At 32.7% G+C, this 27,527-nt stretch overlaps 1 protein-coding gene across 2 annotated transcripts in view; it reads right to left on the bottom strand.

Moving 5' to 3' along the window:
* Positions 1 to 713: 713 nt before the first annotated feature.
* Positions 714 to 27,527, bottom strand: part of KPNA5 (karyopherin subunit alpha 5) — a 42,703-nt gene continuing 15,889 nt past the window's right edge. For both annotated transcript variants that reach the window (XM_038526635.1, XM_038526636.1), the window contains exons 8-14: positions 23,235 to 23,334; positions 14,632 to 14,795; positions 12,615 to 12,693; positions 10,936 to 11,061; positions 10,207 to 10,334; positions 7,040 to 7,218; positions 714 to 4,179 (exon numbers count right to left, since the gene is read on the bottom strand). In XM_038526635.1, coding sequence (XP_038382563.1) covers positions 3,992 to 4,179; positions 7,040 to 7,218; positions 10,207 to 10,334; positions 10,936 to 11,061; positions 12,615 to 12,693; positions 14,632 to 14,795; positions 23,235 to 23,334 — 964 coding nt within the window. In that variant the 3' untranslated portion in view covers positions 714 to 3,991. The remainder of the gene's footprint in view (positions 4,180 to 7,039; positions 7,219 to 10,206; positions 10,335 to 10,935; positions 11,062 to 12,614; positions 12,694 to 14,631; positions 14,796 to 23,234; positions 23,335 to 27,527) is intronic.

The raw sequence follows: 27,527 nt of genomic DNA, 5'->3' as shown, positions 1-27,527 counted from the left end.
AATTGATCCAATCACTTTCACTATTCTGTGATTAAACTTAGTTTCAAATACTGAAGGAAACAAAGCCAGGCAAAGCAAAAAATATAGTAGCAGCAGAAAAAAACAAAAATACTAGGCTAGGAGGCTTAGGCTTGGCTACAGTGTGTACCCTGTGTCCCATAGTTCATTAGTAAGTTAAATTGGATATTCTCTCTGATTTCTATTTATCACGTTTAAAACTTTACCCCTTAAGTAGTGCACTGTATTGCATTAAAATAGCAGAAAAGGAGGGCAGCCCTGGTGGCTCGGTGGTTTAGTGCCGCCTTCAGCCCAGGGCGTGATCCTGGGGACCGGGGATCGAGTCCCACATCAGGCTCCCTGCATGGAGCCTGCTTCTCCCTCTGCCTGTGTCTCTGCCTCTCTCTCTGTCTCTCATGAATAAATAAATAAAATCTTTAAAAAAAAAAAAAAAAGAGAGAAAAGGAAAAAGTAATCTCAAAACATGTGAATGTCTGCTAACTGCCAAAGCTTGAAATACAAAGATAAATTTGTTGTATAGCACAACATACAAGTTTTTAAATAAAAGCAACATACGGCTTTATCAGATATGCTACAAACAACAATCTGGTTTTAGAAAGTGGAGGGAATTATAGTCAATGAGAGCATCTGTTTTTGTTCCATCAGGAATACACCATCCTAAGTGAGAACAAATGAAACTGACACATTTATATAAATGCAATTGTAAAATAGTATTTTATTATTTTTAATATAGTGCTGTAACATTTCATAATATTGCATACTGCTCAATTGTTGGTTTAGTTAGGCAAGAATATCCTCCCCTCATCCCACTCCCCAATTCAGAATTTGAAGACACATTATCCTTGTAGAGCCCTAGCATATTGGCTCCTAATATGTCACATTTCATAAAACAGTAATGCTATGAACTAAAATAAGTAAAGGTTAACAATTACTTTGATTTCACAGTTTCACAAAGCAGCCAGTAGATAGCTGAATTCAGAACAGCTCACTAAGACCTTGTATTAGAGTTACCTTTTCCATAATGTTCCTTTTCAGAAAAAATATGAGGCAAAGGTAATGCTTCTTTTAGTCCTTTATTCAATAAATCAACCTTTACCTTGCAAAAAAAGTTTTACAGGTACCAAATGATGTTATTTTTGTGCCAGCAGATTTTGTTGTTTTTTTGTTTTTGTTTTTGTTTTGCTTTCTTGTTCTGGTGCAACCAGTTAAGTGAAAAAAATGACACTAAAAATTTAAGTTCTAGAAACACCTTTAAAAATAAAACTTGTTAAAAACACCAGGCTACTGAGTCAAGTACTTGCAAATACAAAACAAGTAAGCATGATTGCATAGATTAACTAGTACAAATTAAAATTTAGACAAAATAAAACAATGAATTTAAATAAATGTAAAAGGTTCTTTCAAGTGTTTTCTTGATTTTTACATTAATGTTGCATGCATTTCCCCTTTTTACAATATGTTTAAAATTTTTTTTTTGGCACAGTTTCTATTCAATTTAAATATCTCATTAGGAGAGCAAGTTTAAAAAAGAATTTTTTTTTTTTCCGTAAGGGTGAATGAAGATTAATGAAATAACATTTTGGAGCTTTTTAAATATTTTATTTGAAAAGAGTAGTCATATGTAAAAAATTTTTAATAACAAAGTATTTGCTACTCTTGATTCAATTAAGTCATCAGCATGTCAATAGCTGGTCTCAACTATTAGATACTCCCTCCTGAATTCAAATCTAATTAAATTAATTACCCAAATAACAGATCTAAGAAATTAAATATAATTTTATATTTAGATGCTTAAAACATGGCCATATTCTGTATTTAGAGATACAAGATTTGTTTTACTGGCAAAATTTAAAAATTGTCCCCTCAAAAATCATTTTTTATGTGTGTGGGTGTATAGACATATATATATTATTTTTCCTTCTATAAGAACTATTTGTTTCAAAGACTTAGCTTAGATAGTTATGTGACTACAGGGTCCTCAAAATAAAAGCAGGCACAGCTGGTTAGTTTATGAATTAGTTTATGCTGCATTATCAAGTTCAATTGATTAGAAAGAGTGGAATACCCTGTTACCTGATACTTGGAACCATCTGTACCACAAAAAAATGTTTATCTCATAAATTCACCATCAATTTGGTAATCTTGGACAGAACTACCCTGTTCTTTTAAATATACATACCACAAAAAAAGCTTTTTATACTAAACTTTGTAACTTCCACTACAATAAATAGGGCACAGATACAATCCTCTACTTAACAATATATAAAAGAGGTTTGGCAGATACAGTCAGCATTATGGACACCATTTAAACCTGTATTTTAGAGCTGTAGGTTTTAAGTGTCTTGCCAAAAGCTAGTTTCATGATACATAATTTACAAAGTGTCATACAATTTAAAAGTACTCCTATATACATTTTCTTCTCGTAACATGCCTCTGATTTCCAGCAGAAACATTATAAATGCTATCATAAATGAAATCTTTCTTTACAGAATAGACTATGAATCATATCAAAAATGCTTTACCTCCCATCTTAAAACAATTGTATACTAATTTTTAAATAAGTATTTCAGGTATATAATTGGAAGTGTAAATAGCCTGCATTTAACTATAAATGAAAAGACTGAGTTTCAACAGTACCATATCTGCTTGGAAAGCTCTACCAAGTACAGCACTGTGAGAATAACACACAGACACCATATACATATGCATCTATAAATAAATATATATACTTTTTCTATTGAAACTTTTTTAAAAAGCTTCATGGTTTGAAGAGGTTTTTACTGTTAATACATAAAACACATACATTATCTTGACCAATCTGATACAAATGTAATTTAATACACTGATTTACAACAAGCAGCAGTATGGCCCTCCGATTATTATGAAAAATGAAAAAAAAGTCCCTAATACAGATTTCAACTATATCAAAGAATCCTTAACAATTTTCATTAGTGTCATCCTTTAGTCTCTAAGCATTAAGTCATTTATTAAAATTTAACACACAACAAGGTGATTTCTTCAGGATAATTTTGCCATTCAAGTACCTAAGTTTATCATTACACAAAAAGTGAAACTTTTCAATTACTGCTCTGAAAAAAATCAGAGAAAGAATTACAGTATTATTTTTGCTATGCAGCACTACTTTAGATTCATGATGGCATCTCTATCATGATGCTTTTTAAAATGAAGAGTGAAAAAATAATAAAACACTATTTCAAAAATGGTAGCATATTTGGTCAAAATACAAAATATACTAATATAATAGCATTTACATGTTAAAAACACAAATATTTAAATGTGTAATCATTTTAATGTGTTCAACATGAAGAACAGCTTTTCTCTTCACAATTGCCACATTTTAATTGATTATCAGTACAATACTTCTATGTTTTATAAATAAATCCTACAGGTTTTTCCTGTTGTAATTTTTTTTTTTTTTGCAAAGTATAACCTACAGCACAGTGATTTATAATTTAAGGTAATAGATATTTTCACATTCTAATTTAGCTTTTACACTATTTCATGCTTCTGAAGCTTTTTGTTTTTGCTTCAAGATAGAGGTAGATTTAGTAGATTGGGCATGTCAGACTTACTGCCAAAATGCAATTATCAGCTGTACTGCTAATGTGCAGTTTCCAAGATGCTAGAAAAAATTCAGAACCATTATATGTAATACTTTACCAAAGTTCTCCTTTTCAAGCTTAAGTTATTAAATAATTTCATATGTATTTAATTGCTCACGAAATAGTTACAAAAAATAGATAAAATAAAAACACAAATATAGGTACACTAAAATAAAAACAAAACTATAATGAAAATTGCATCTGAATGGAAATTTTGTTTTGCTTTTTAAAAGTGCATCAACTTGTTTTTCTGTTCTAAGTAAAAACACATCAAACATTCCTACTGACATTGTAACAAAGAAGTGATATCTGAAATTACCCTTTGTAGCCATTAATTTTTCCCCAACAAGTTAAAGTTGAAACCCTTCCATTGGTGCTTCCTGCTGCTGAAAAACAAACTGCTGTTGACTTTCATCCACCTGAGGTACAATGCTTGGGTCATCTTCCTCTACACCAAAGTAATGTTCAATCAAATCAAAAGCCTTTTGGTAAATTTCCTGATTTTCATGGCTTTGCAAAAATTCGATTTTATCCAGACCTGTTATACAAAACATATATATTTATATATATGTATATACACACACACACACACACACACACACACACATATATATATATACAAAGAAAATTGTTATCCAAGTTTCATCAAATATTTGAACCAAAATACTGAACCAATAGGATCTGTCAGTCCATCAGCAATGGGGGTTGTTATTTTTATCAAATCTCTGCATATGCTGATAGACAATACCACTTATGTTTTAAATTTCAAGAATGAGAACATAAGGCAGTGAGGTATGAGGGAGTAACACAGGCTTGGGAATAAAAAGATCAAAGACTCCACCTTGCTATGTGATTTTGCCCAAATAAGTTTGGTTTCTCTAAAAAAGTTTAGAGAATGACAATTTCAGATTCTGTACTCCACAGGTCCTTTCCAGATTGATTTTGCTCTTTATAAAAACCACAAAAAGGGAAAGCATCAAAACAAAATGAAGAAACTAAAAAGTGAGCAAAAAACACACACATTCTCTCAGAGAATGAGCCAGAGGAGATCAGTATGGAATAGAGTACTATTTACAAATCCAATGAAGCTACTGTATAATATACCAAAAGTACAAACTATAAGTGAAACTATTTTTATAAGATAAGCAGAATTTAGAGCACTCACTCTATTTTATTGCTTACAAGAAGAAAAATCTACACTAAGTCTGGGTGATGCTGAAAATATTTTTCATTTAATTACAGATAAACCTCTTCAATTGTATTATAGCAGAATAGTACTGGAAGTTCTAGCCAGAGCAATTAGGCTGTAAAAAGAAATAAAAGGCATCTGGTTTAAAAAAGAAGTATCACCATTTGCAGATGACATGGTATTACATATAGAAAATCCTAAAGACTCCACCAAAAAACTTAAAACCAATCAGTCAATTCAGTAAAGGAGGATACAAAATTAGTACAAAAATCTATTGCATTTCTATACACCAATAACTATCAGAAAGAGAGATTAAAAATAATCCCATTTACAAGTGCATCAAAAAGAATAAAATACCTAGGAATAAATTTAACAAAGGAGGTGAAACACTTGCACACTGAAAACTATAAAAAGGAAGGAATTGAAGATGATACAAATAGTGCTCGCTTCGGCAGCACATATACTAAAATTGGAAGATGATACAAATAAATGGAAAGATACTCTGTGCTCATGGAATGGAAGAATTAATATTGCTAAAATGTCTGAACTACCCGAAGCAATCTTTAGGATCCAATATAATCCTTATCAAAAAACGAATGGCATTTTTCACAGAAACAGAACAAACAATCCTAAAATTTATATTGAACCACATAAAACCCCAAATAGCCAAAAGCAATCTTAAGAAAAAAACAATGCTGGAGGCATCATACTCTCTGATTTCAAACTATATTACAAAGCTAGAATTCTCAAAACTTACTGGCAAAACCAGTAAAACTAGCTTTGTAATATAGTAAAATCAATTTACTGCCAGTAAGTTTTGAGAATTCTAGCTTTGCAATCTAGTAAAATCAATTTACTACAAAGGAGCAAAGAATGTAACATACAATAGGTAAAGGGCAGTGTCTTCAATAAATGGTGCTGGGAAAACTGGACAGCCACATACAAAAGAGAAACTGGGCCACTATCTTATACTGTACACAAAAACATGCCCTGAATGGATTACCTGAACTTAAGATCTGAAACCACAAAAGTACAAGAAAACATTGGTGATAAACTATTTGACACTGGTCTTGAAATTTGAATTTGACACCAAAAGACAACAAAAGTAAAAATAAACAAGTAGGATTACATCAAAGTAAAAAGCTTCTGCACAGCAAAGGAACCCATCAACAAAATGAACAGGCAATTTACAGAAAAGGAGACAATATTTGCAAATCATATATCTTAAGGTGTTTATACCCAAAATATATAAAAGAACTCATACAACTCTATACCAAAAACAAGCAATCTGGTTAAAAAATGGGTAGAGGATCTGTAGACATTTTCCCAAAGAAGACAGATATCCAACAGGTACCTGAGAAGGTGTTCAAATCAGTAATCATTAGGGAAATTTAAATCAAAACCACAATGAAATAATCACCTCACCGCTGTTAGGATGACTATTATCAAAAAGACTAGAAATAAGAAGTGTAGATGTGGAGCACAGGGGACCCTGGTGCATTGTTGGTAGGAATATAAATTGGTAAAGCCACTGTGGTAGACAGTATAGAAGTTCTTCAAAAAATTAAACTACTCAAAAAAACCAGAACTACCATGTAAATTAGAAATTCCATTTCTGGATATTTATCCAGAGAAAACAAAAATACTAACTAGAAAAGACATCTGCATCCCCATGTTCATTGCAGCACTATTTACAGTGGCATTTAAGGTATGTAAGCAACCATAAGTGTTTACTGACAGATGAATGGATTTAAAAAACTAGTATATATGAATATAATAAAATATTATTCAGCCATAAAAAAGAATGAAATATTGCCATTTGTGACAACATGGATGGACCTTGAGGGCATTACACTAAATAAAATAAGCCACACAGAGAAAGGCAAATACTATATAATATCACCTATATGTGAAATCCAAAAACAAAAAAAATACCAAATTCATAGATACAGAGAACAGACTCGTGGTTGCCAGTGGGGGAAGTTGGCAAAATGTGTGAAGGAGGTCAAAAGGTACAAACTTCTAGTTATAAATAAGTCATGGGGATAGAATGTACTGGACGGGGACTATGATGGTGATCCTGATCCTTTCACAATATATACAAACACTGAATCATTATGTTGTACACCTGAGACCAACTTGTAATGCTATATGTCAATTAAAAACAAAAAGACTTACTTATATGATACATTTTGAACTCACTGCTTACCATATGCTTCTTCAATGAGAGCACAGTATGGATTAATACCTATCCCATTCTGCTTAGATTCTTGTTCTCCAAGACGTAAAATATTTTCAAGTCCATTTAAAGCCACTTGGACTATTTTAGAGTCCATAACAGTCAACAGGTCACAAAGTGGTTTAATGCAACCTAAAGCTACCAAATACCTTCAGAGTAATTGAAAAAAAAGCAGAGAGAAAAAAAAAAAACACAATTAGAAAGACTTAAATGTTATTTATAGCAAATATTCTTCAGTGATGTTATATAAACAATTAAGAAAAATATTCTTATACAAACTCAAACATTAAAACATTTAATTTGCACTTACATAAGAACAAGAAAACTTTTTACTCTCCTATTCTCATTTACCACAATTAGCAATAAGTAATATTACAAATATTACAAAAATACACATGCAAGCAAACTGGTACTTGGGCCTGTTTTTGCACAGCATATGAATACTATGAATAGTGGCTTCAAGGTGCTTTCTTTTTTAAAATGTGAGCCTATGCACACACATTGGGGTCATATGGGAGGAGGGAGAAATAGGGAGAAGTGACATCGAAGTCAAATTTCCCACAAAAACAATCATAGCTGATGCTCTAAAATATCTCCTGTTTTTAGAAGCATACAGTAGGCTTCTAGGAGCAAAACAGTCTATGTTGTGAGTAATTTTAATAAACAATGCTCACAAAAGTTACTCCACTCATTTTTTTTAAGATTTTATTTATTTATTCATGAGACACAGAGAGGCACAGAGACACAGGCAGAGGGAGAAGCAGGCTCCCTGCAGGGAGCCCGATGTGGGACTTGATTCCAAGACCCTGGGATCACGCCTTGAGCCGAAGGCACATGCTCAACTGCTGAGCCACCCAGGCATCCCTTCCACTCATTTTTTAATACTCTGTTCTTTTATAGTTTTTAGCACTTCTTTTCCATTCTCTATAACATAAATAAAGTAACTGATTTATTTACTTGGCAAAAAGTCCATTAAGGCTAAAGGAAAAAAACATGTACTAAAGCCAGACTGCATGCAAGTTCCAATTGCATTCCTTATTAATTGTATGACTTTGAGTGTTCTGTGCCTCAATTTCTCCATCTTAAAAATGGGGGTAATAACAGTACCAAGCTCAGAGGGTTGCTGTAAAAATACAGTTAAGCGTTCAAAAGTCAGTTTCCACTCTTCTTTTCTTAAAAAAAAAGTATATACCTTCATTAGAGTATTCACTTGCTATATACTTTAATCAATATATTTGTTGAATAAATCTCACAGAGGTATGGAGTTAAAGGACAAAAAGTATATGAAAGTATCTGATATTCTCCAGGCACTCAATAACTGAAATGAATTAGTACAACTGGCAATATCAGACATTCAACAAATATTATTGGTATGCATGCTGAAATTAATCTAAGATCAAGATTTCCTTCCATATATGTAGAATTAATGAAATGGCAAAAATGGCTAGAAAAAATAATGATCTCATTTTGGACACCTGACACACACCAATAAATTTAGGTAATAATATATGAACTAGACATAATAATGAAAACAAATTGAAAAAATACAACTATTTGTAGATGAACAAAGAAACTTTCGTTCACAAAGCAGATAAATATTAGTTTATAAAAAATGCAAACTAGAACAAAGGGAAGATCTTGTTTTATTACTCCTTATATTCATAATATGAGATTGAAATGTAATGGAAAGAAAGTGGAAAATAAAAAGCAGAAAAGATGTAATCAATATATAGAAATATAAATCTAAGACATCAAGATAATAGTATAAATGAAGGCAAGAAGACAAAGATCTCTCAACAGGTATATTTCAAAATCCTCTCAGTGATTTGTAAAATAGCTAGTAGCTTGACTTCTTGTTTTATAAATTATGACATAAATTAAACACTCATTAGAAAATACCCTCTACAGTCACTTCCAGAAACTTAAAAAGTCCTGAGTTTCAGACAAATCCATAGAAGAAGATTCTGTAGGAAGTCAGACTTTTATATAAGTGCAAAGTAGAACCTTGCTATGGGGGAAAAGAGAGTAAAAGTACAAGATAAAAAGAAATTTAGGAATCAACTCTGGTCATAAAAGTTGATGATGATAACAAATAATAATGATAATAGCAGCTAAACTCAGTAGAGAACTTAATGTTCAGGCATCATGTTAGGCACTTTCAATATATGAATTCCATTTAATTATTAAGAAACTACCATAACTGATTATCCATTAACCAAATTCATTTGAAAATGTGACGAAACTGTGGATGATGAGACAGGTAAAATTACTTTGTCAAGGTCACACAACTTTTATTCAGGGAACAGGATTTGAAAGCAGCCTGACTTCAAAGCCCCTGTACCTACTACTTACGTTGTCAGTAAAAGAAACAAGTAAACAAATAACAAAAGACCTAGATTCAAAAACCAACTGTAAAAAAGAAAAAAGAAAAAAAGAAAACTAGTATAGAGAAAAAAAGATACCATCTGCAGGTAAGGCTAACAACCAACTAGGAGAACATCACTATACAAACAAATGTCTATTTCAGTATTATTTTTAATTTTATTTTTAATAATTACTTAAGTAAGTGGATGTTCATACCAGCCATTCCTATATAATAAAGTTATATGTATGTGACTCTAATGGTATACAAAATATTTAATGTCCATTATAGTATATTTTTTAAATTAATACAGACTGTTCTTTTTCAGATTTTTAATCTGAAATAGTCTGCCAAGGCAAGTGATGTTAATTATCCTTTACTGCTGAAAAAAAAGAAAAAAACCCTACTATGAATGAATAATATAACTGATGTAACAAAATGCTTTCATTTCACATTAAAAATGCACATTAAGGGACACCTGGGTGGCTCAGTGGTTGAGCATCTGCCTTCTGCTCAGGGCATGATCCTGGGTCTGGGGATCAAGTCCCACATCAGGCTCTAGGGAGCTTGCTTCTCCCTCTGTCTGTATCTCTGCATCTCTATCTGTGTCTCTCATGAATAAATAAATAACATCTTTAAAAAAATAAAAATAAATAAAAATGCATACTAAACGGACTTAGAAATAATGTTTTAGTTTCATCAACAAATAAAAAGTATGTAGTACTTCATTTTGTTCTGTTCACATTTGAAATCGAATAAAAAAACTGTATCACACCTTATTTGTTCTGGAGTGCCTCCTGATGTTGCATTAGTTATAGCCCAAGCTGCTTCTTTTCTGGTGCGAAACTCTGCTTTCTGAAGAATCTCAATCAAAACAGGAAAAATATTTGCATCTATAACAGCCTGAGAAGGAAAAATGATACAGCATAAACAATGCCAATGCTGTTTTAAAAATGTTAATAAGTAGAGAAATAATAAGACCCGTTGGCTTTAAAAGAGTTTTTTGAAAACACCTTTGGAAATCCTTCTAATCTTTCAATAAACTTTCATATACTTTCAAGATTGGAAAATATATTAATAGAATATAAACTTAAAAGGATGATAAAAGTACAAGGCAGATAACTTGATCAAAATGGATAAGTAATTTTTGATTCAAGTAGCCTAATAAGACCCTAAAAATCATCACTTAAAAGCTTTGAGAGGAATATTATTACCTAACTTACTTAAAACTAATAAAAACCAATCTCTTTTTAAGACTAGTCATATGTATCTAGCACTGTGGGCAATTTTATACATACACACATCACACGATTCCTTACCAAACTACTATAAATAAATCTTATTATTTTGGAGGAGAAAAGGCCATGTTCTGTAAAATACTTTTCAAGAATCTTTTTGAGTAACACTAAAAAAAAAAAAAAAAAAAATCACTGATAATATGGTAACTTTTGTCCAAACTGACTTATGAGATCTTCCTGTTTTCTTAGATCTGAAAGATATTTACCTGAATCTGAGCTCTATTTCCAGCAGTGATATTAGAAACAGTCCAGCAGGCTTCTTTTCTTATTGATTCCTTAGGGCTACTCAACAAATGTAAGAGACATGGTAATGCAGAACAATTCAAGATTACCTGAAACAAAAATCAGAAATGGAAACAAAGTTTCATAGCAAAAAACTACAAAAAGATAGACTAATTTAGAAATACAAATATCGCTCATGAAAAACTAAATTAAGAAAAAAGAACTTCCTTTCAAAGTAAAACTTAGGTACTTGCTATCTTCTACTCTCCCATCTTGCCAAAACTTGTTGCAGTAAAGTGCTGTCAAACCACTAAAATGCAAATAAGCAGGACACTCAGAAGTGTGTCCTTCAAGTTTACAAATATACTTAAGAATTCAATTGATACAAGAATTTCAAGATAGATTTAGTGACTGGTCAGAATCCAACTTCTAGTTTTACCAAATGAAACGATGAAAAAAAAAATAGTTTGAAAGTACCTAATTCCATAACTGGTAAGACCTCAATGTGTAGAATAAGTACATTACTTTTCATTAAAATTTTTTACTGTTCCACTTTTCTTTTGTAAAGAAATCTGTATTGCCTTGTCCCTTTACATTCTCCATGGCATAATTATGTTCCTATTTTCGGAATACCTGCAATGATTTACATTAAATTTACTTGCTGAAGAATGTATGAAGCAGTACACCAAAATTCTGCTGGAAAATGTTATGTTTAGAAGAGTATTCTTGTTTAAAGAGCTATTTTAAATTAATAACTATCAATTACCAAGGATGAACTACTTAACTAATATATCTAAATAGAACTTGAAAAGATTAAACCTGAAAAATAATATGTAAATTAGAATAAATTTATGGTGGCAAATGAAAATTTAACATCAGAGTTTAAGTTCCTATCTTCAAGAAAGATTGCCCCAGACCTAAGGTCAATCTTGATATCATATCTTTTCTAGTATCTCACCATCCTCCAAAACACAGATAGAAAGACACACGGTTACTAACCCAGAAAATGTTTCCTTGCCATCCTTCCTTCCATTCTCTGAATTCACTGAAGTAGGTCTTCAATCTACTATAAAAAGCGCTCCTCCTTCCAACCAACTCCACATTAAAACTATTATCAATCAACCCTACCAGTTCCTTCTCCAGTCAGGCTTAATGTTTCTTAAATACAAATCATACATGTCTGCCTCTGTACCTATGTTCACATAAATCTCTTCTAGTTTACTTAAGTTCTTCTCCACCTTTAAAATATAGTTTTAATTACAATTCTTTTATGGAATCTACAAAGATTTCTCATTCTCAGCACAGTGATCTCTTTTTTAAACTTCTATAGCGTTTACTGACCAATCAGCTCTCAGCAAACTTTCATTAACCTGGGTAATTTGTTTTGCTTTAATACATATTTTCCCATCAATTTTATTATAAATCCCTTGAGACCCAACCTCTTATCTTGTACTTCTTTATATTGATATAGATCTAGGATAGTGCTTTCACATACAGATATTTGAGGTTGATCACTTCTTATCGAGAATATGCTTACTGACACATTATACATGCCTATATAGTTATGGTAATGCTCAAGTCTTGATTAATATGTAACCAATAGTATGAAACTAGATAAATTTCTTAAAATCTATTATGTTAACAATTTAAAGTCTGAACTCACCTGTGTTTGAATATCATCACCAGTCACAATATTACCAACTGCTCTTAATGCAGGTGATACAACTTTATAATCATTGTGCCTAAAAATAAAAATATGAACTTACATACAAGAGTTACAATTTACAAAAAATTTGCAAAAATAGTACAAAATATTCCTATATACTCTTTACCCAGAGAGCCCACTCAAGTTTCACTAATTTTGCCAGTAATACCTCTGTAATAAGGAATCTAATCCAGGATTATGTATTACACCCAGTTGTCATGTCTCTAGTCTTTTTAAATTCAAAACAATTCCCAATTTTTCCTTTATTTCATGATCTTGACATTTATGCTAATCATAAGCCAATTATTAGGTTTTGTCCAAAGCTTCCTCATGATTAAGACACAAATTATATGTTTAGCTGGGATATCATAAATGCTATCACCTTCATTACATTATATAGCATCTGATACCTGTTTTGTCCACAATAGTAGAACCAAACTCCAGTCACTTATGATGGTGTCTGTCAGATTTCTCTATTTTAATATTACTGTTTTTCCCTTTATACTTAATATTTTTGAGAGGATATACTTTTAGACTATATAAAATCTCATTCCTTACCCCACTTGCACCAGCACCACTATTTTCACCACCCCTTGATGTGTACTGTCTGAATTATTATTAATGTTGATGCCAATAAACATTTTATAATACCATCATTCCAACTATATGCTTTTTTTCAGTCTATTAATCTACCTACTTATTTTAGTGTGGACTCCCAGATTTCTATTGTTATATTATTGTAATTTACTTTAATGCTCAAATCATCTGAATTTTGGAAGTTTACATAGGAGTTCCCTCAAGTGGGTCTGTGTCCTTTTGACATTTCTCCATTCTTTGAGCACTTACTACTTTCTGGGTTCATCTTAATTTTTCTCAGTCCCAGCCCTAGAATCAGCCATTTATCCAAGAACTTTGGTTCCTGTTAATGAAGAGTAGTGTTTAAAAACCAAGATTTGGTGTATTTGGCTTTTTAGTACAGATGTGTCACTACCTCCCACACCCTTTAAGAGGACACACACACACACATACACACTTATTTCTACATCTATCTCTTTATGTTCAAAGCTGTGAGTTCACATTGGTATCTCTAATTCTAATCTAATACCACGGGATTATTCTGTATTTCCTCCTTTCCATATTTGTACCTCCATTCTTTTAGAATAAGAAACTGGCTTCTTTTATCATAACCCCCCTATAAATGACCAATTTTCTGATCCAACTAGGTTGTTATCTATCATGTGTTGCTCCATCCAGCCTGCTTGCTATTCTGCTCTGTGGGTGCCAACCTCAAGCTTGAGCCCTGATCCCCCATTGGACCTGCCTGCCTAGGCAGATGTTGTCTTTGTACTAGAGCTCTTTTCTTCATACCATCTGCCTTGTTTGAGCCTACCTAATGGTTTTTTGATAAAAGGAAAGGTATAATAAAATTTTAAGAAAATGATAATCTTTTTAAAACAAATTCTCTTACAGGTTTTTAACTTCTTTTATAAAAAATATGTTCTTTTTTAAAAAGGTAGCAATAGTAGCCTAGCAAGTGAAATACTAGAACAAATGAAATACAACAAAATGTTTTCACTACATGGGCTTTTACAAATTGGTTACTGTAACAATTAACTGGATTACTGGTTCTGTGAGAGCAGATGCCATGTTCTATACTTCATTAACAATATGTTGTACAACACTCTAGCAAGTAACAGGCATTCTATACCTAACTGTTGAATTAAGTCCCTACCACTTATAAAAAGATTAAAACTGATGAAACACATTCACAAAATGAGTAGTTCCAACTAGAAAATGAGATACAACTTTAAAAAAGATCAACTTTTCAGCATGATAGCTGTTCTGAAAAGTGGGGTTGATAGCTCTTCAATCATTCCTAAAAATAGTACCTCTTGAGAGATTATTATAAGGCAATTACTCTAACTGCTAGATTTAATACACAATCATACAATTATTAATCATAAATCATAGTTACATCAAAAGTTCCACCAATCTTCGACAGACTCCAGAATCAATGACTGCTTGAATTTTATCATTGGGTCCATCAGAGAGATAAGAAAGGGCCCAGCACACATCTGCTAATACATCTGGGTCGCTGCTAAACAACAATCGTGACAAGACATTTAAGCAAGGTGAAACCTAGAAGAAAAGAGCCAATATTAACTATTTTATCTAAGATCGAGTTTCCTGAGGAAAATCTAGAACTTCATTTTATGTTTTTTAGAACCTCATTTTAAAACAAAAATTTAATGCTACAAAAATAACAGAGAAATTAAAACATTCTATTGTTTTAAAATTATGATCATATATATGAACATGTAACTGATTATTTCCAATTAATCTTTTTTTAAAAGACTTATTTATTTTAAAGAAAGAGAGTGCATAAGCTGGGGAAGAGACAGAGGGGGAAAGAGAGGGGAGGCAGACTCCCCACTGAGTGGGGAGCACAATGCAGGGCTTGATCTCAGGACCCTGAGATCACCACCTGAGCGGAAACCAGGAATCGGGACGCTTAACTGACTCAGCCACACAGGTGCCCCTCCAATTAATCTTACATTAAATATGTGGTAATTTTAAGTTTTTAAGAGTACTGAATTACATATTTGAGATCCCCTATATTTAAATCACACACATAATGCACCCATAAAAGGCATACCAAAACTAACAGAAGTAAAAATGTTTTAGTTAAGTGTTTAATACAATGCTCATGAAATATGATCCAACTGAAATAAACCTCAACCTACTTATTACATGTACACTACTGGAAATAAATCTAATAGTCAGTTGAGGACTAAAGGTAGAGAAAATACAATAAGAAACCTGAAGTCACTAATAAGCTGTACTTTTTAATGTACTGAAAACCCTGAATCTTCAGTTACAAAAAAAAGAAAAACCACACACATAGCAAGAGACTTTAATCTTTCATATTAATATTACAACTAATCAGTTGTGAAATAAACCTATCACTTCACCTGAGACTCAGTTTCCAATTCTATGAAACAAAGCCATAATTAGACAAATTCTATGATCCTTCCTTTCTCAAATCAGACAGACCTAGATTCACTAGATGTAGGACCATGGGTAAATTACTTAATATCTCTAAAACCCATTTCTTCATTTATAAAACAGGGATACAATAGCACTGTTAAGGGCACCTGGGTGGCTCAGTAGGTTAAGTGTCTGCCTATAGCTCAGTCATGATCCCAGAGTCCTGGGATCCAGCCCTGCACTAGGCTCCCTGATCAGCAGGGACTCTACTTCTCCTTCGGCCCCTTCCTCTGCTTGTGCTTGCCCAATCTTGCTCTCTCCCTCTCCCTATCCTCCCCCTTACTCATGAGAGCAAATAAATAATCTTTAAAAAAAAAAAAAACCAGTACTCTTAAATTAGTAACAATGTATGAGGCATCTTAGAACAGTAACTAGCACAGAGATGATTGCTCTTTTTATTGCCATGATCAGTACTGATTCTATACTCAAAGTTTTATCAGTAACCTAAAGTATCCCTTAGTCTATTCTCAGACAAGAGCTATATACTAAATCTAGATATGCCACAAATAAAGAATAGTTACAGCTTTTGAAAGGTTCTAGTACTTTAGAAAAAATTTCAAAGAAATTATAAAACCTCAGGTAGATAATTTGCTGGGTCCATAAAAAAGCTAACACCTATACAGAAAAATTCCATATAAAGATAAGAGCAAAAAACAAATTCTTGAGAATATAAAATGATTGTGAAAATAATTTTTTTAAGTGTCAATGATAAAATCTCTCATAGAAAAAATCACAGAAAATCTACCCAATGAGTCTTAAGCCCTATTAATATGAATTATACTGTAAGTTTGGAATACATAAGGAAACAAAAAGAGACAAAGACTCCTAACTCTAAGGAGTTTATTTCAGTGGAAGAAAGATATTTTATTTAAATAAGTAATAAATTTTTAAAACCATGTATTATGTTAAAAGATGTTGAAAAAAATGTGGAGTAAAATGTGGAGGTGGGTCAATGGCTGGGGTATTGAGAGATTACATTATTATGAAGGGTAGTCAGAGTAGAGCTTATGGAAAAATTGCTTAAAAGCAAGCAATTAAAGAAGATTGTAATTAAGCAAGCAATTAAAGAATTATGTAATTAAGCAGATATTTAGCATTAAGTTGTAGGCCGATGGTTCTCAAAGTGTGGTCCATGGACCCCTGCAGGATTCTTGAAACCTTTGGGAGAAGCAATCTTTAATGTAAAAGCCATTTTCATAATTATACTAACACATAATTGGTCTTTTGTTGACATTTGCACTTAAAGCCACAAAAGCAATGGTGGGTAAAAGTCAGCATATATTAAGGCAGCAGTACCAAAATATACCACAGAACTTTGTATTCTTTACACCCACACACTTGCCAGGAGAGGGGGGAATGCCAGTTCATTTAAGAATTACCTTGTAGAAGCAGTAAAAATTACAAATTTTATTAAATCTCAATTCTTGAATACATGGGAAAATGAGATAAAATGGGAAATATGCATACATATGTATGTGTATATATGCACATAAAATATATTTTAAAAATATATTTACTGGCCTATTTGGGAACACACTGCAGATATTATCATACTTCACCCCTCAATCCTTTAGCATGTATCTCCTAAGAAAAATGGCATTTACTGGCCTATTTGGGAACCAACTGCAGATATTATCATACTTCCCCCCCCCGAATCCTTTAGCATGTATCTCCTAAGAAAAATGGTATTTCTTTACATTCTCCTATCACAACATAACTGTTATCGAAAAATCAAAACATCGAAAAATTTTTCATTGCTACAATAATATTATCTAAGGTCTAAAGCAAATTTAAATCTTTTAAACTAAAACTTAATTTCAATCCATGATCTAATCAGTAATTAAATGTTGCATATACCTGTTATAGCTCACAAGTGTCATAAAAAAAATCAAGTTTGAAGTATAAAGTAAAAATAATAGTTAGGTGTACAGTTCTATCGAGAGTTTTGGCAAAAACATTCAGTTGTACAGCTACCATCCAATCAAGATATAGAATATTTCTATCATCCCTAAAACTACCCTCTCTGTCCCTTTCAGGTAATCACTGATCTGATTTTTTGTTTCTATAGTTTTGTCTTTTCCAAAATATTATATTAATGAAATCATACAAGATGCAGCATTTGTGTGTGGCTTCTTTCATTTAGCTTAATGCTTGTGAGATTCACTCATGTTGTTGCATGCACCAATAGTTTCTTCCTTTTTATTGTGGAGTTGTATTCCACCTTATGAATGAAATTATTTATCCATACACCAGCTGATACACGTTTGGGCTGTTTTCCAATTTCTGATGATTATGAATAAAGCTCTTGTAAACATTTATATACAGGTCTTTTTGTAGACATACTATTTCTTATTTCCTGGTAAGTACCATATTGCTAAATAGCATAGTAAGAAATTGTCTTCTTACTAAAATGTATGCCATTTTACATTCTATCAGCAATGTGTGAGAATTTCAGTTGCTATCCATTATCTCGTCAGCACTTGGTATTATTAGTTCTTTAGATTTTAACCATCCCAATAGGTCTGCCTTTACTGTCTTAATCATGAATAGCTCCTCATCCTATTTGTGTGCTTTCACACTGCTGATATTCTTAGAGTCTAGGACATTTATTTCACAAACCATTCCTCAATTCTGATTGGTCTTCCTGTTTCCTCGTTATTAGATTCAGGTTAAACATTTCTAGCAAGAGTGTTACATAGGTCATGATGTGTTATTTTTAGTCATGTCACATCTGAAGGCACATAATGTCAGTTTTCCCTTCTTAGCAATGTTAAATTTAATCATTTGGTTAAGGTGACAAGAGTCCACTAGAATTATCAACAGTAAACAAAACTCCCTCCTATGCCCTTTGTAATTATTATTTTTTAAAAGATTTTATTTACTTATTCATGAGAGACACACAGAGAGAGGCAGAGACATAGTCAGAGACGGAAGCAGGCTCCTCATGGAACCTGATGCAGGACTCAATCCCCAAACCTGGATCACGCCCTGAGCCAAAGGCAGACGCTCAACTGCTGAGCCACCCAGGCGTACTCCCTACTTTGTAATTAATACTCTGTAGGACAATACTTTCCAACCATATAAATATTCTGTTCCCCAGCAATATTTCACTTAAGTGTCTTAGAACTCACTGATGATCCCTGCCCAAATCAATTATTAGCATGGTGGCTGACTTTTCTAATACAAAGTCCTTCTACATGTATTAATTGGCATTCTTCTGTAAAAAAGAGCTTTCCTTTCCCGATTTTTAGTATTAGGATAGACTCACAGATTCTTTTTATTCAATGTTAAAACTATTTCCTTTCCTTATCATCTTGATCCTCAAGCAAGGATCAAATTTGGCTACAAGAACCCCTACCTGAATGTTCTTCAGGAGAGGCAACAGAATTTACTGATGGAATGAATGCAGAGTATGAGATAAAAGAGAAAGCAGGTAAAAATGTTAAAGTACTTCATTTAAATAATAGAAGATGAAAATTTTATTAATGGGTCTGAAAAACTTAGCACAGAAGGTTCTGGGCAAAAGAACAGGAATTGTATTTTAAATATGTTAAATTTGAGATGTCTATTAGATAGCCAAATAAAAATGCTAAGTTTGGAGTTAGAAAAAAAGATCTGAGTCAAACACTGAAATTTGGAAGTTGCTGGCATGTGGATGACATTTAAAGTCACATAATGGGTAATATCAATAAAGAACCGGATGCAGATAAATATAAGGAACAGCCAAAACCATTCACTTTGTACTCTCAACTTTAGGAGGTAAAAGAGGAGGAACTACTATATGAAACTGTAAAGGAGCAATCATTGAGGTAGAAGGAAAACTTAAAGTAGTGGCTTGAAAACTAAGTGAAAAAAAAAAATTACAGTGGTTGACAGCGTCTGCCTTCGGTTCAGGTCATGATCCTGGGCTTCTGAGATCAAGTCCCACATCAGGCTCCCCACAGGGATTCTGCTTCTCCCTCTGCCTAAGTCTCTGCTTCTCTCTGTGTCTCTCTTGAGTAACTAAACAAAATCTTAAAAAAAAAAAAAAAAAAAAAAAATACACAGGAGGAAGAAGTGACCAAGTGTATCATGTGAAGGCAATAGATCAGGTAACATGAAGACTGAGGAATCACCACTGTGATGTATGTAGCAAGTCATTTAAGAAAAGGTCTAAACATTAACCCTTGAATGTCACAATGTAAAGACACTCAGGACCTTAGTGAAAGTAAATTCAGTGCAGTGACTGAGGGAAAATTCTGATTGGAGGATGCAATGAGAATGAAAGGAGAGAGAACAGACAATGAGAACAGACAAATGAGGAATTCTGCTATAAAAAGAAGCAAAGAAATGGGGTGGCAGTAAACAGGGAAACTAATAGGGCTTTCAGGGACTAAAAAAAGATTTAACATGAGAGAAATAACAGTATCTTTAAATTATTAGAAGGAAAGAAGTGATGTACCCGGAGCGATGAAGACAGAAATCTACAAAGTGTACAAACAGATGAATTAAGTTTATAAAGAACCATGGTTAAAGTAACCAACGATGATAGGAATGCATAGCGATACAGATGGTGACAGTAATAACCTATGAAGTTCGCTTCAGAGTGCTTCAATTTTCTCAGTGAAGAAGCTGAGTCATTAATTGAGAGTGAGGATGGAAATAGAGTATAGTATAGGTAGGACAGAAGAGAAAATAAGCAACAGTCTCTACCAGCTATTAAATAATATCTATTCACCATTATAAATGTGAATTGGCCTGTAATTCAGGTAACCACATGGCTTCTCAAGATTCATAGAACTTCTCAAAGTCTTAATATTCCATGAGATGTTTCATACAGGCAATCATTTTAAAAAGAAAGCTCAAGGGATCCCTGGGTGGCGCAGCGGTTTAGCGCCTGCCTTTGGCCCAGGGCGCGATCCTGGGGACCCGGGATCGAGTCCCACGTCGGGCTCCCGGTGCATGGAGCCTGCTTCTCCCTCTGTCTGTGTCTCTGCCTCTCTCTCTCTCTCTCTCTGTGGCTATCATAAATAAATAAATAAATAAAATTAAAATTTTTTTAAAAATAAAAAATAAAAAGAAAGCTCAAATATGTGGTTTAGACTATCAGTTTTATAAATTATAAATTCATAAACTTTGAAAGTATCTTTCAAATAAGCAAATTCTTCAGGAAAAGCATCTCTATGAGAAAACTTTTTTTTTTTTTTTTTTTTTAAAGATTTTATTCATTTATTCATGAGAGACACAGAGAGAGAGGGGAAGAGACACAGGCAGAAGGAGAAGCAGGTTCCATGCAGGGAGCCCGATGTGGGACTTGATCGCCGGACTCTGGGACCCGGCCCTGAGCCGAAGGCAGACGCTCAACCACAGAGCCACCCATGTGTCCCTGAGAAAAACTTTTTAAAAATGAGTTCTTTATATTAGATACCTGTTATTACAAAAATTTTTTTAAATCTTTACTGCTTGTCTATGGCTGAAGAACTCTTAAAAACCATGTAATACAATTAGAACACAAAAAGATCGCAAAATGTAAACAGTACTTAAAAAAAAGAATCCAATACTGTTACTAAGCAGGAAAAATGGAAAAAAATGAAACATAGGATTTTAAACTAGCTATACGTTTACAACCATTACTGCATAATTATCATCTTAACATATACACATACAGATGCATACTATTTCAAAAGCTAAGGGGAAAAAAACTACAAACTCTTAAGAGGAAAGTATTTTACAGAAAAACTTAAAATGAAAAACAATGCAAAAAACTCAATCAAAATACAGTTATCCCATACCATTTTTTAAAAGGTAAATTTTAAAAATTACTGATTGTTATGTTCAAACCATGAATATATAATTAGCAAGCCAATTCTACATATGCACATCTAAACCTACAAATAGCTGAAGGATTCATCACCATCAGTTGAATTGATCCTTATTATCTCCTCAAAATACAAACATTTTTTTCAATTCTATAATAATCATTGCCAAATGATGTTTTTATGTATAATGCATTTGTTTTTTAAAAAGGTCACTTACTAGGTACTTGTGTACCATATATTCTTTTCCTTGTATTATACTCAGTTCAAATACTCATCCCTTATGGTATTTCTACTCAAAGAAATACTTCTACAATAAAGTGAAAATTATAAAAAATCCTTTTAACTAATTAAGGCCATTGCTACATTATTTCATAACTTGTTTCCTTGAGGAACTGTGGTATAGCTTACACAAAACTTTTCTAAGATACATATTAAACCAAATTTCTAATTAGAATAATAATTTAGGGGGCACCTGGGTGGCTCAGAGATAAAGCATCTGCCTTTGGCTCAGGGTGTGATCCCAGAGTCCTGAGATGGAGTCCCATATTGGGCTCCCCGCAGGGAGCCTGCTTCCCTGTGTCTCTGCCTTTCTCTGTGTGTCTCTCATGAATAAGTAAATAAAATCTCTTCAAAAAATTTTTTAAAAATAAAACCAAATAATTTTGGGGATCCCTGGGTGGCTCAGCAGGTTAGGCATCTAACTCTCAATTTTGGCTCAGGTCATAATCTCACGTGTCATGAAATCAAGCCCTGCATTGGGCCCTGTGCTCAGTGGGAGTCAGCTTGAGATTCTTTCCCTCCACTCCTTCCCCATGTTGAGTGTGTGCCCTTTCTCTTTCAAATAAATAAATAAAAATTAAAAAAAAAAGTAATAATTTTGTTCCTCATTTTATTTGTAGCATACTTTACAATGCCTTAAACCAGCTTTAGTCATATTACATACTTGTCAATATATGTGGAATATGATTTGGAAAAATTTTATGGATGGTTATGGATAGTAATGGAAACATTTTATGAACTATGATTGAACCTCTAACATGCTATGGAGTGTGCTAAAAGATCAATAAATGATGGTACCAATGAGATTTTAAAGTTATGTTGGTGGTTCAGATGAAATGTGGCTAAATCTTAAATTTCAAATTGGAATGATAAAAGTATAAATGAGAAGGCATACCAACTCATGCATATTTTTGAATTAGGAATTTATTATTTTTTGCCCCCAGAAACTTTAACACTAAATCCTCACCAGATTTTAAGCTCTTCTTAGTGCTATAGTCAATGTTCCCCTTTCACTCATGGATACTGAATTCAAAAGAAGTGTAATAATAGCCCAGAAATTTATCTACGTTCTGTCTTTTTAACAATATCTTATTGGTAAGAAAATAGAACTAAAAATGGAGATTTGCTAATAATCTATTCTTGTAGCAGAATATGAACAGATGGGGAAAAAGATATTCTAAACAGATAAAAAGTACATTGGGAAAACACAAGCCACTGTGGACTTTTACTTTTCCAATTTTACAACTAATAGTGGACCTGGATGAATTACTTTAACCTTTTGGGGGATTTCAATTTCCTATACATGAGAACAAAACTAGAAGATTTGTAAGGTCAACACTAACATACATAAATATCAAGTGACAAATGGTGGCTGAGAGGCAATCACATATATTATAAACAAACTTAAAAGTTTATGTAGATAGATTCCTTAATTTGTATATTTTACTCATACCTTACTAAAGTTTGGAGGAGGGTTTTTGCCTCTACATAAATTTGAGAGGGCCCATACAGCATTTCTGGTTGTTGTAAGTCTGTTTGAATTTGTTAATAACCTGCCAAAAAAAAAAAAAAAAAAAAGAAAGAAAAAAGAAAATTGTCACTTTACATTCATTTTTCCTCTTTAGCTATTTTATATCAGAAACTATGAAAATTCTCAGTATACTTTATAATGTAGTCAGTCTAATGTGGTAAAATTGGAAAAAGAAATTTAAAAAATCATTATATTTCTGGAAATAAAAATAAATATACCACTTTACTTTTAAAATTCTGAATCTATGATCTGAATAGGTCCTTACAAGACATAAAACATGTTCAAAATAAAGGATGTTATGGAAAATTGACTTACTTCTATATACTTTATTTTTTTAAAACTTTGATAGATTTATTATTTTGAGTCACAATATAAAGTAATAAATAATACAATTTTGAAGATTAAATCTTTTTACTGGGATTTTAGAGGACCAGAAAAGGGAATGCATAAAGTCTTACCAAGAGTAGCCTAACCATTATAAATTAAGGTCAAATCATCTTAGTAAAAAAAAAAAAAAAAAAAAAAAAAAGCAAAATATTTGGTCTGGTGCTTAAGTAAAATTATTTCTATATACTTTAAAAAAAAGTATTACCTTTTTTTTTAGAACTATGAAAATAATACATTATACAATTTCAAGAAGCAAGGAATACAGGGTCAAACTGAATGAAGATCAGCTATTGAGAAGGCATGTTTGTTTTAAAAAGATTGTCTATTAGTATTCTCGAAGACAACCAAAAGTTGATAGTAACCAAGAAAACTTTTAGCTAGGAAAGGGCTGCAATGTGGTAGGAGAGATTTCAGGCAGTCTGACATATCCTTGCCCAACTCTTCCCCAGTCTGGCAGCAGTCTGAAGAAGAAAGCTAGTTCCCACTGTGAGTTCCTGATTCGAAAAGGGAGCTAAGGAGACCTGTTTCCAAGGAATAGTGTTTGTCTGTTTTGATCTGTGTAGGTGCCGTCTGAAGGACTGATACAAGGGGCATGCCTTTGCTTTGTCTAACTGGGAACTCTTTCATGAAGTTCAACAGGTAAATTTTCATCAAAAACCATGGAAGACAGAAGGCAGTGAGATTATATATTTAAACTGCTAAAAGAGGGACACCTGAGTGGCTCAGTGTTTGAGCATCTGCCTTTGGCTCAGGGCGTAATCCCAGAGTCCTGGGATCGAGTCCCACATCAGGCTTCCTGCATGGAGTCTGCTTCTCCCTCTGCCTATGTCTCTGCCTCTCTCTCTCTGTGTCTCTCATGAATAAATAAAATCTTTTAAAAATTTTAAAAAATAAAAAATAAACTGCTAAAAGAAAAAACTGTCACCTAAGAATTCTGTATCCTGCAAAACTAGCCTTCAAAATAATCAAAGAGAAAGTAAGATTCCCAGAACAACAAAAGCTAAGAAAACTCATCACCAGTAGATCTGCTTTACAAGAATAACTGAAAGGAGTCCTTTAGGCTGAAGTGAAAGGACAATAAACCATAACTCAAAACCAGAAGAAAAAATAAAGAATAAAAATAATCACATAGATAAGTATAAAAGGTGGTAAGTTTGAATTGTAATTTTTCTATATGATTTAAAAGACAAACACATAAAGCAATAATTATAAATCTACTTTAATTGCCATACAAGAGATAATGTAATTTTTCATGATGACTTAAAGGGGATGGGGCAGAGATGTACAGAAGCTGTTTTTTCATAGTATCACAACTAAATTGGTATTAATTCCAACAAGTACTGTAAGTTTAAGATATTAACTGTGCTCCCTGGATTAATCATTAATAGAATAGCTAAAAAATATACAGAAAAGGAAATGAGAATGGAATACAATCTCTTACCCCCAAAAATTAAACACAAAAGGTAGCAATAAGGAATTGAGAAACAAAAAGGATATAAAATATACAGAAAACAATAAAATGGCAGAAGTCCTTTCTTGTCAGTAATTATACTGAACGTAAACGGATCAAATTATTGAATTAAAAGGCAGTGACTGGCAGAATAACATTTTGTAAAAACTCAAAAACAAACAACAATCTATGAGTCATCTATAATACACTCTACAGATAATCACTTTATTTTTTTTAAGATTTATTTTAGAGAGAGGGAGAGAGCGTGTGCGTGAGCAGGGGAGGAGGAGATGGAGAGGTAGAGAATCTCAAGCAGACTCACTGAGCAGAGACCCCGATGTGGGGCTCAATCCCACAACCCATGAGATCATGATCTGAGTCGAAATTAAGAGTCAGACGCTTAGCTGTCTGAGCCACCCAGGCACCCCAAAAGCTAAAACAATCTTGACCAAAAATTGAAAATTGAAGGACTCACATGTTCTGATTTCAAAATTTACCACAAAGGTAATCAAAACAATATACACCATTCAATGAATAAAGAATATTCTCTTCAACAAATTATGCTGTGATAAGTGAATGTCCCCTTACACCCCACATCATATAAAAAAGTTAACTTGAAACGGATCAAAGATGAAAACACAGGGGTGCCTGGGTGGTTCAATTGGTTAAGCATCTGCCTTCAGCTCAGGTCATGATCCCAGGGTCCTGGGATCGAACTCCATGTTGAGCTCTCTGCTCAGCAGAGAGCCTGCTTTTCCCTCTCCCTCTCCCTGATGCTCCCCCCACTTGTGCTCTCTCTCTCTCTCTCTGTCAAATAAATAAAATCTTTAAAAAGATGAAAATATAAAAGGTAACACTATAAGACTCTTAGAAGAAAACATAAGAGCAAATATTCATGACCTCTGATTTGGCAATGGTTTCTTATATACACCAAAAACATAAACGACAAAACGAAAAAATATGTAAACTGGATTTCATTAAAATTAAAAACTTTTGTGACTCAATGGACACTATCAAGAGTGAAGATAACCCTGAGAATGAAGATAACCTTGCTGCTATGGAAAATAGTTTGGTGGTTCCCAAGAAGTTAGAGTTACCGTATGACCCAGCAATTCTATCCATAGGTATACCTAAAAAGAATTGAAAACTACCATTCTAACAAAATCTTGTATAAGAGTATTTAGAATACTATTTAATCCAAAAGTCGAAAAAAAAAAAATGACCATCAACTGATGAATGGGTGAACAAATGTGGTAGTACATCCATACAATAGAATATTATACAGCCATAAAAATAATACTGATAAAAAAATTACTGATATACTGTAATATGAACTGTGAAAACAATACGCTATGTGAAAAAAGCCAGATACAAAAGGTGACACAATGTATGATTCCATTTATATGAAATAGCCAAAACAGGCAAATCCATAAATAGCATATTAGTGGTTTCCAAGAGCTGAGGCTAGGAGGAAACAGAATATGACAGCTTACCGGATATAGGGTTTCTCCTTGGGGTGCTAAAAGTTCTGGAACTAGATAGTGGTGATAGGTACAAAACACTCTTTAATGCCACAACTGTACATTTTAAAATAGTTAAAATGATAAATTTTATGTTATGTATATATTACTATATATTAAAAAAATAATCTGTTGTACAGGTTTCCCTAATTGTCTTCTAAAACCATTACTCATTTAGAAATAAAAAAAATTACACTGACTTTTTAAATCAGGAGCTGAGAAACTTTTTCAGTAAATATTTTAGACTTTCCAGGCCTTTCTCTGTGGCAACCATTCAACTCTGCTGATGCAGCACAAAAGCAATTGTAGATATAAAGTGAGCAAATGGAATGATTGTGCTCCAATAAAACTTAATTTACAAAACAGGAAGCAGGCCAGATTTGGCCTGAGGCCTGTAGTTGGCTAAACTCTGTTATATATGTTTTTCTTTATCTGTATTAATGGAATTATTATACAAATTAAAGTTAAAACAACAAATGTGTCAGTATATGAAATCTACAGTAATAAAAGATTTACATTTGCTGAAAGGTTTATGGTTACTGCAAAGTTACGCTTACTGTTAAACAAATGAAGTAGAATAAAACAAAACTCAAACAGAATTGATAAAACCGTACATTAATAGAAGTTTTACATTTACTTAAACATTAACTAAAATGTGAATTTCAATATGAACAGATAATCCATAATCTTAATAAAAGCCAATCACTTCCTTCCTTTTGCCCAACTAAAGTGGGAGCATCTAGTAGCTGAGGTGACATAATTACTCTTTCACTACTTTTCTCAATTTTTTAATGAACTTGAAACTTTCTAATTTTTTAAGCCTACTCCTGTTCTGAAATTTATTATGTTTATAACCAG

The sequence above is a fragment of the Canis lupus genome, chromosome 1 (genome assembly GCF_011100685.1).
Source record: "Canis lupus familiaris isolate Mischka breed German Shepherd chromosome 1, alternate assembly UU_Cfam_GSD_1.0, whole genome shotgun sequence".
NCBI lineage: Eukaryota > Metazoa > Chordata > Mammalia > Carnivora > Canidae > Canis > Canis lupus.
This window is presented reverse-complemented; position numbering and strand designations above follow the sequence as displayed.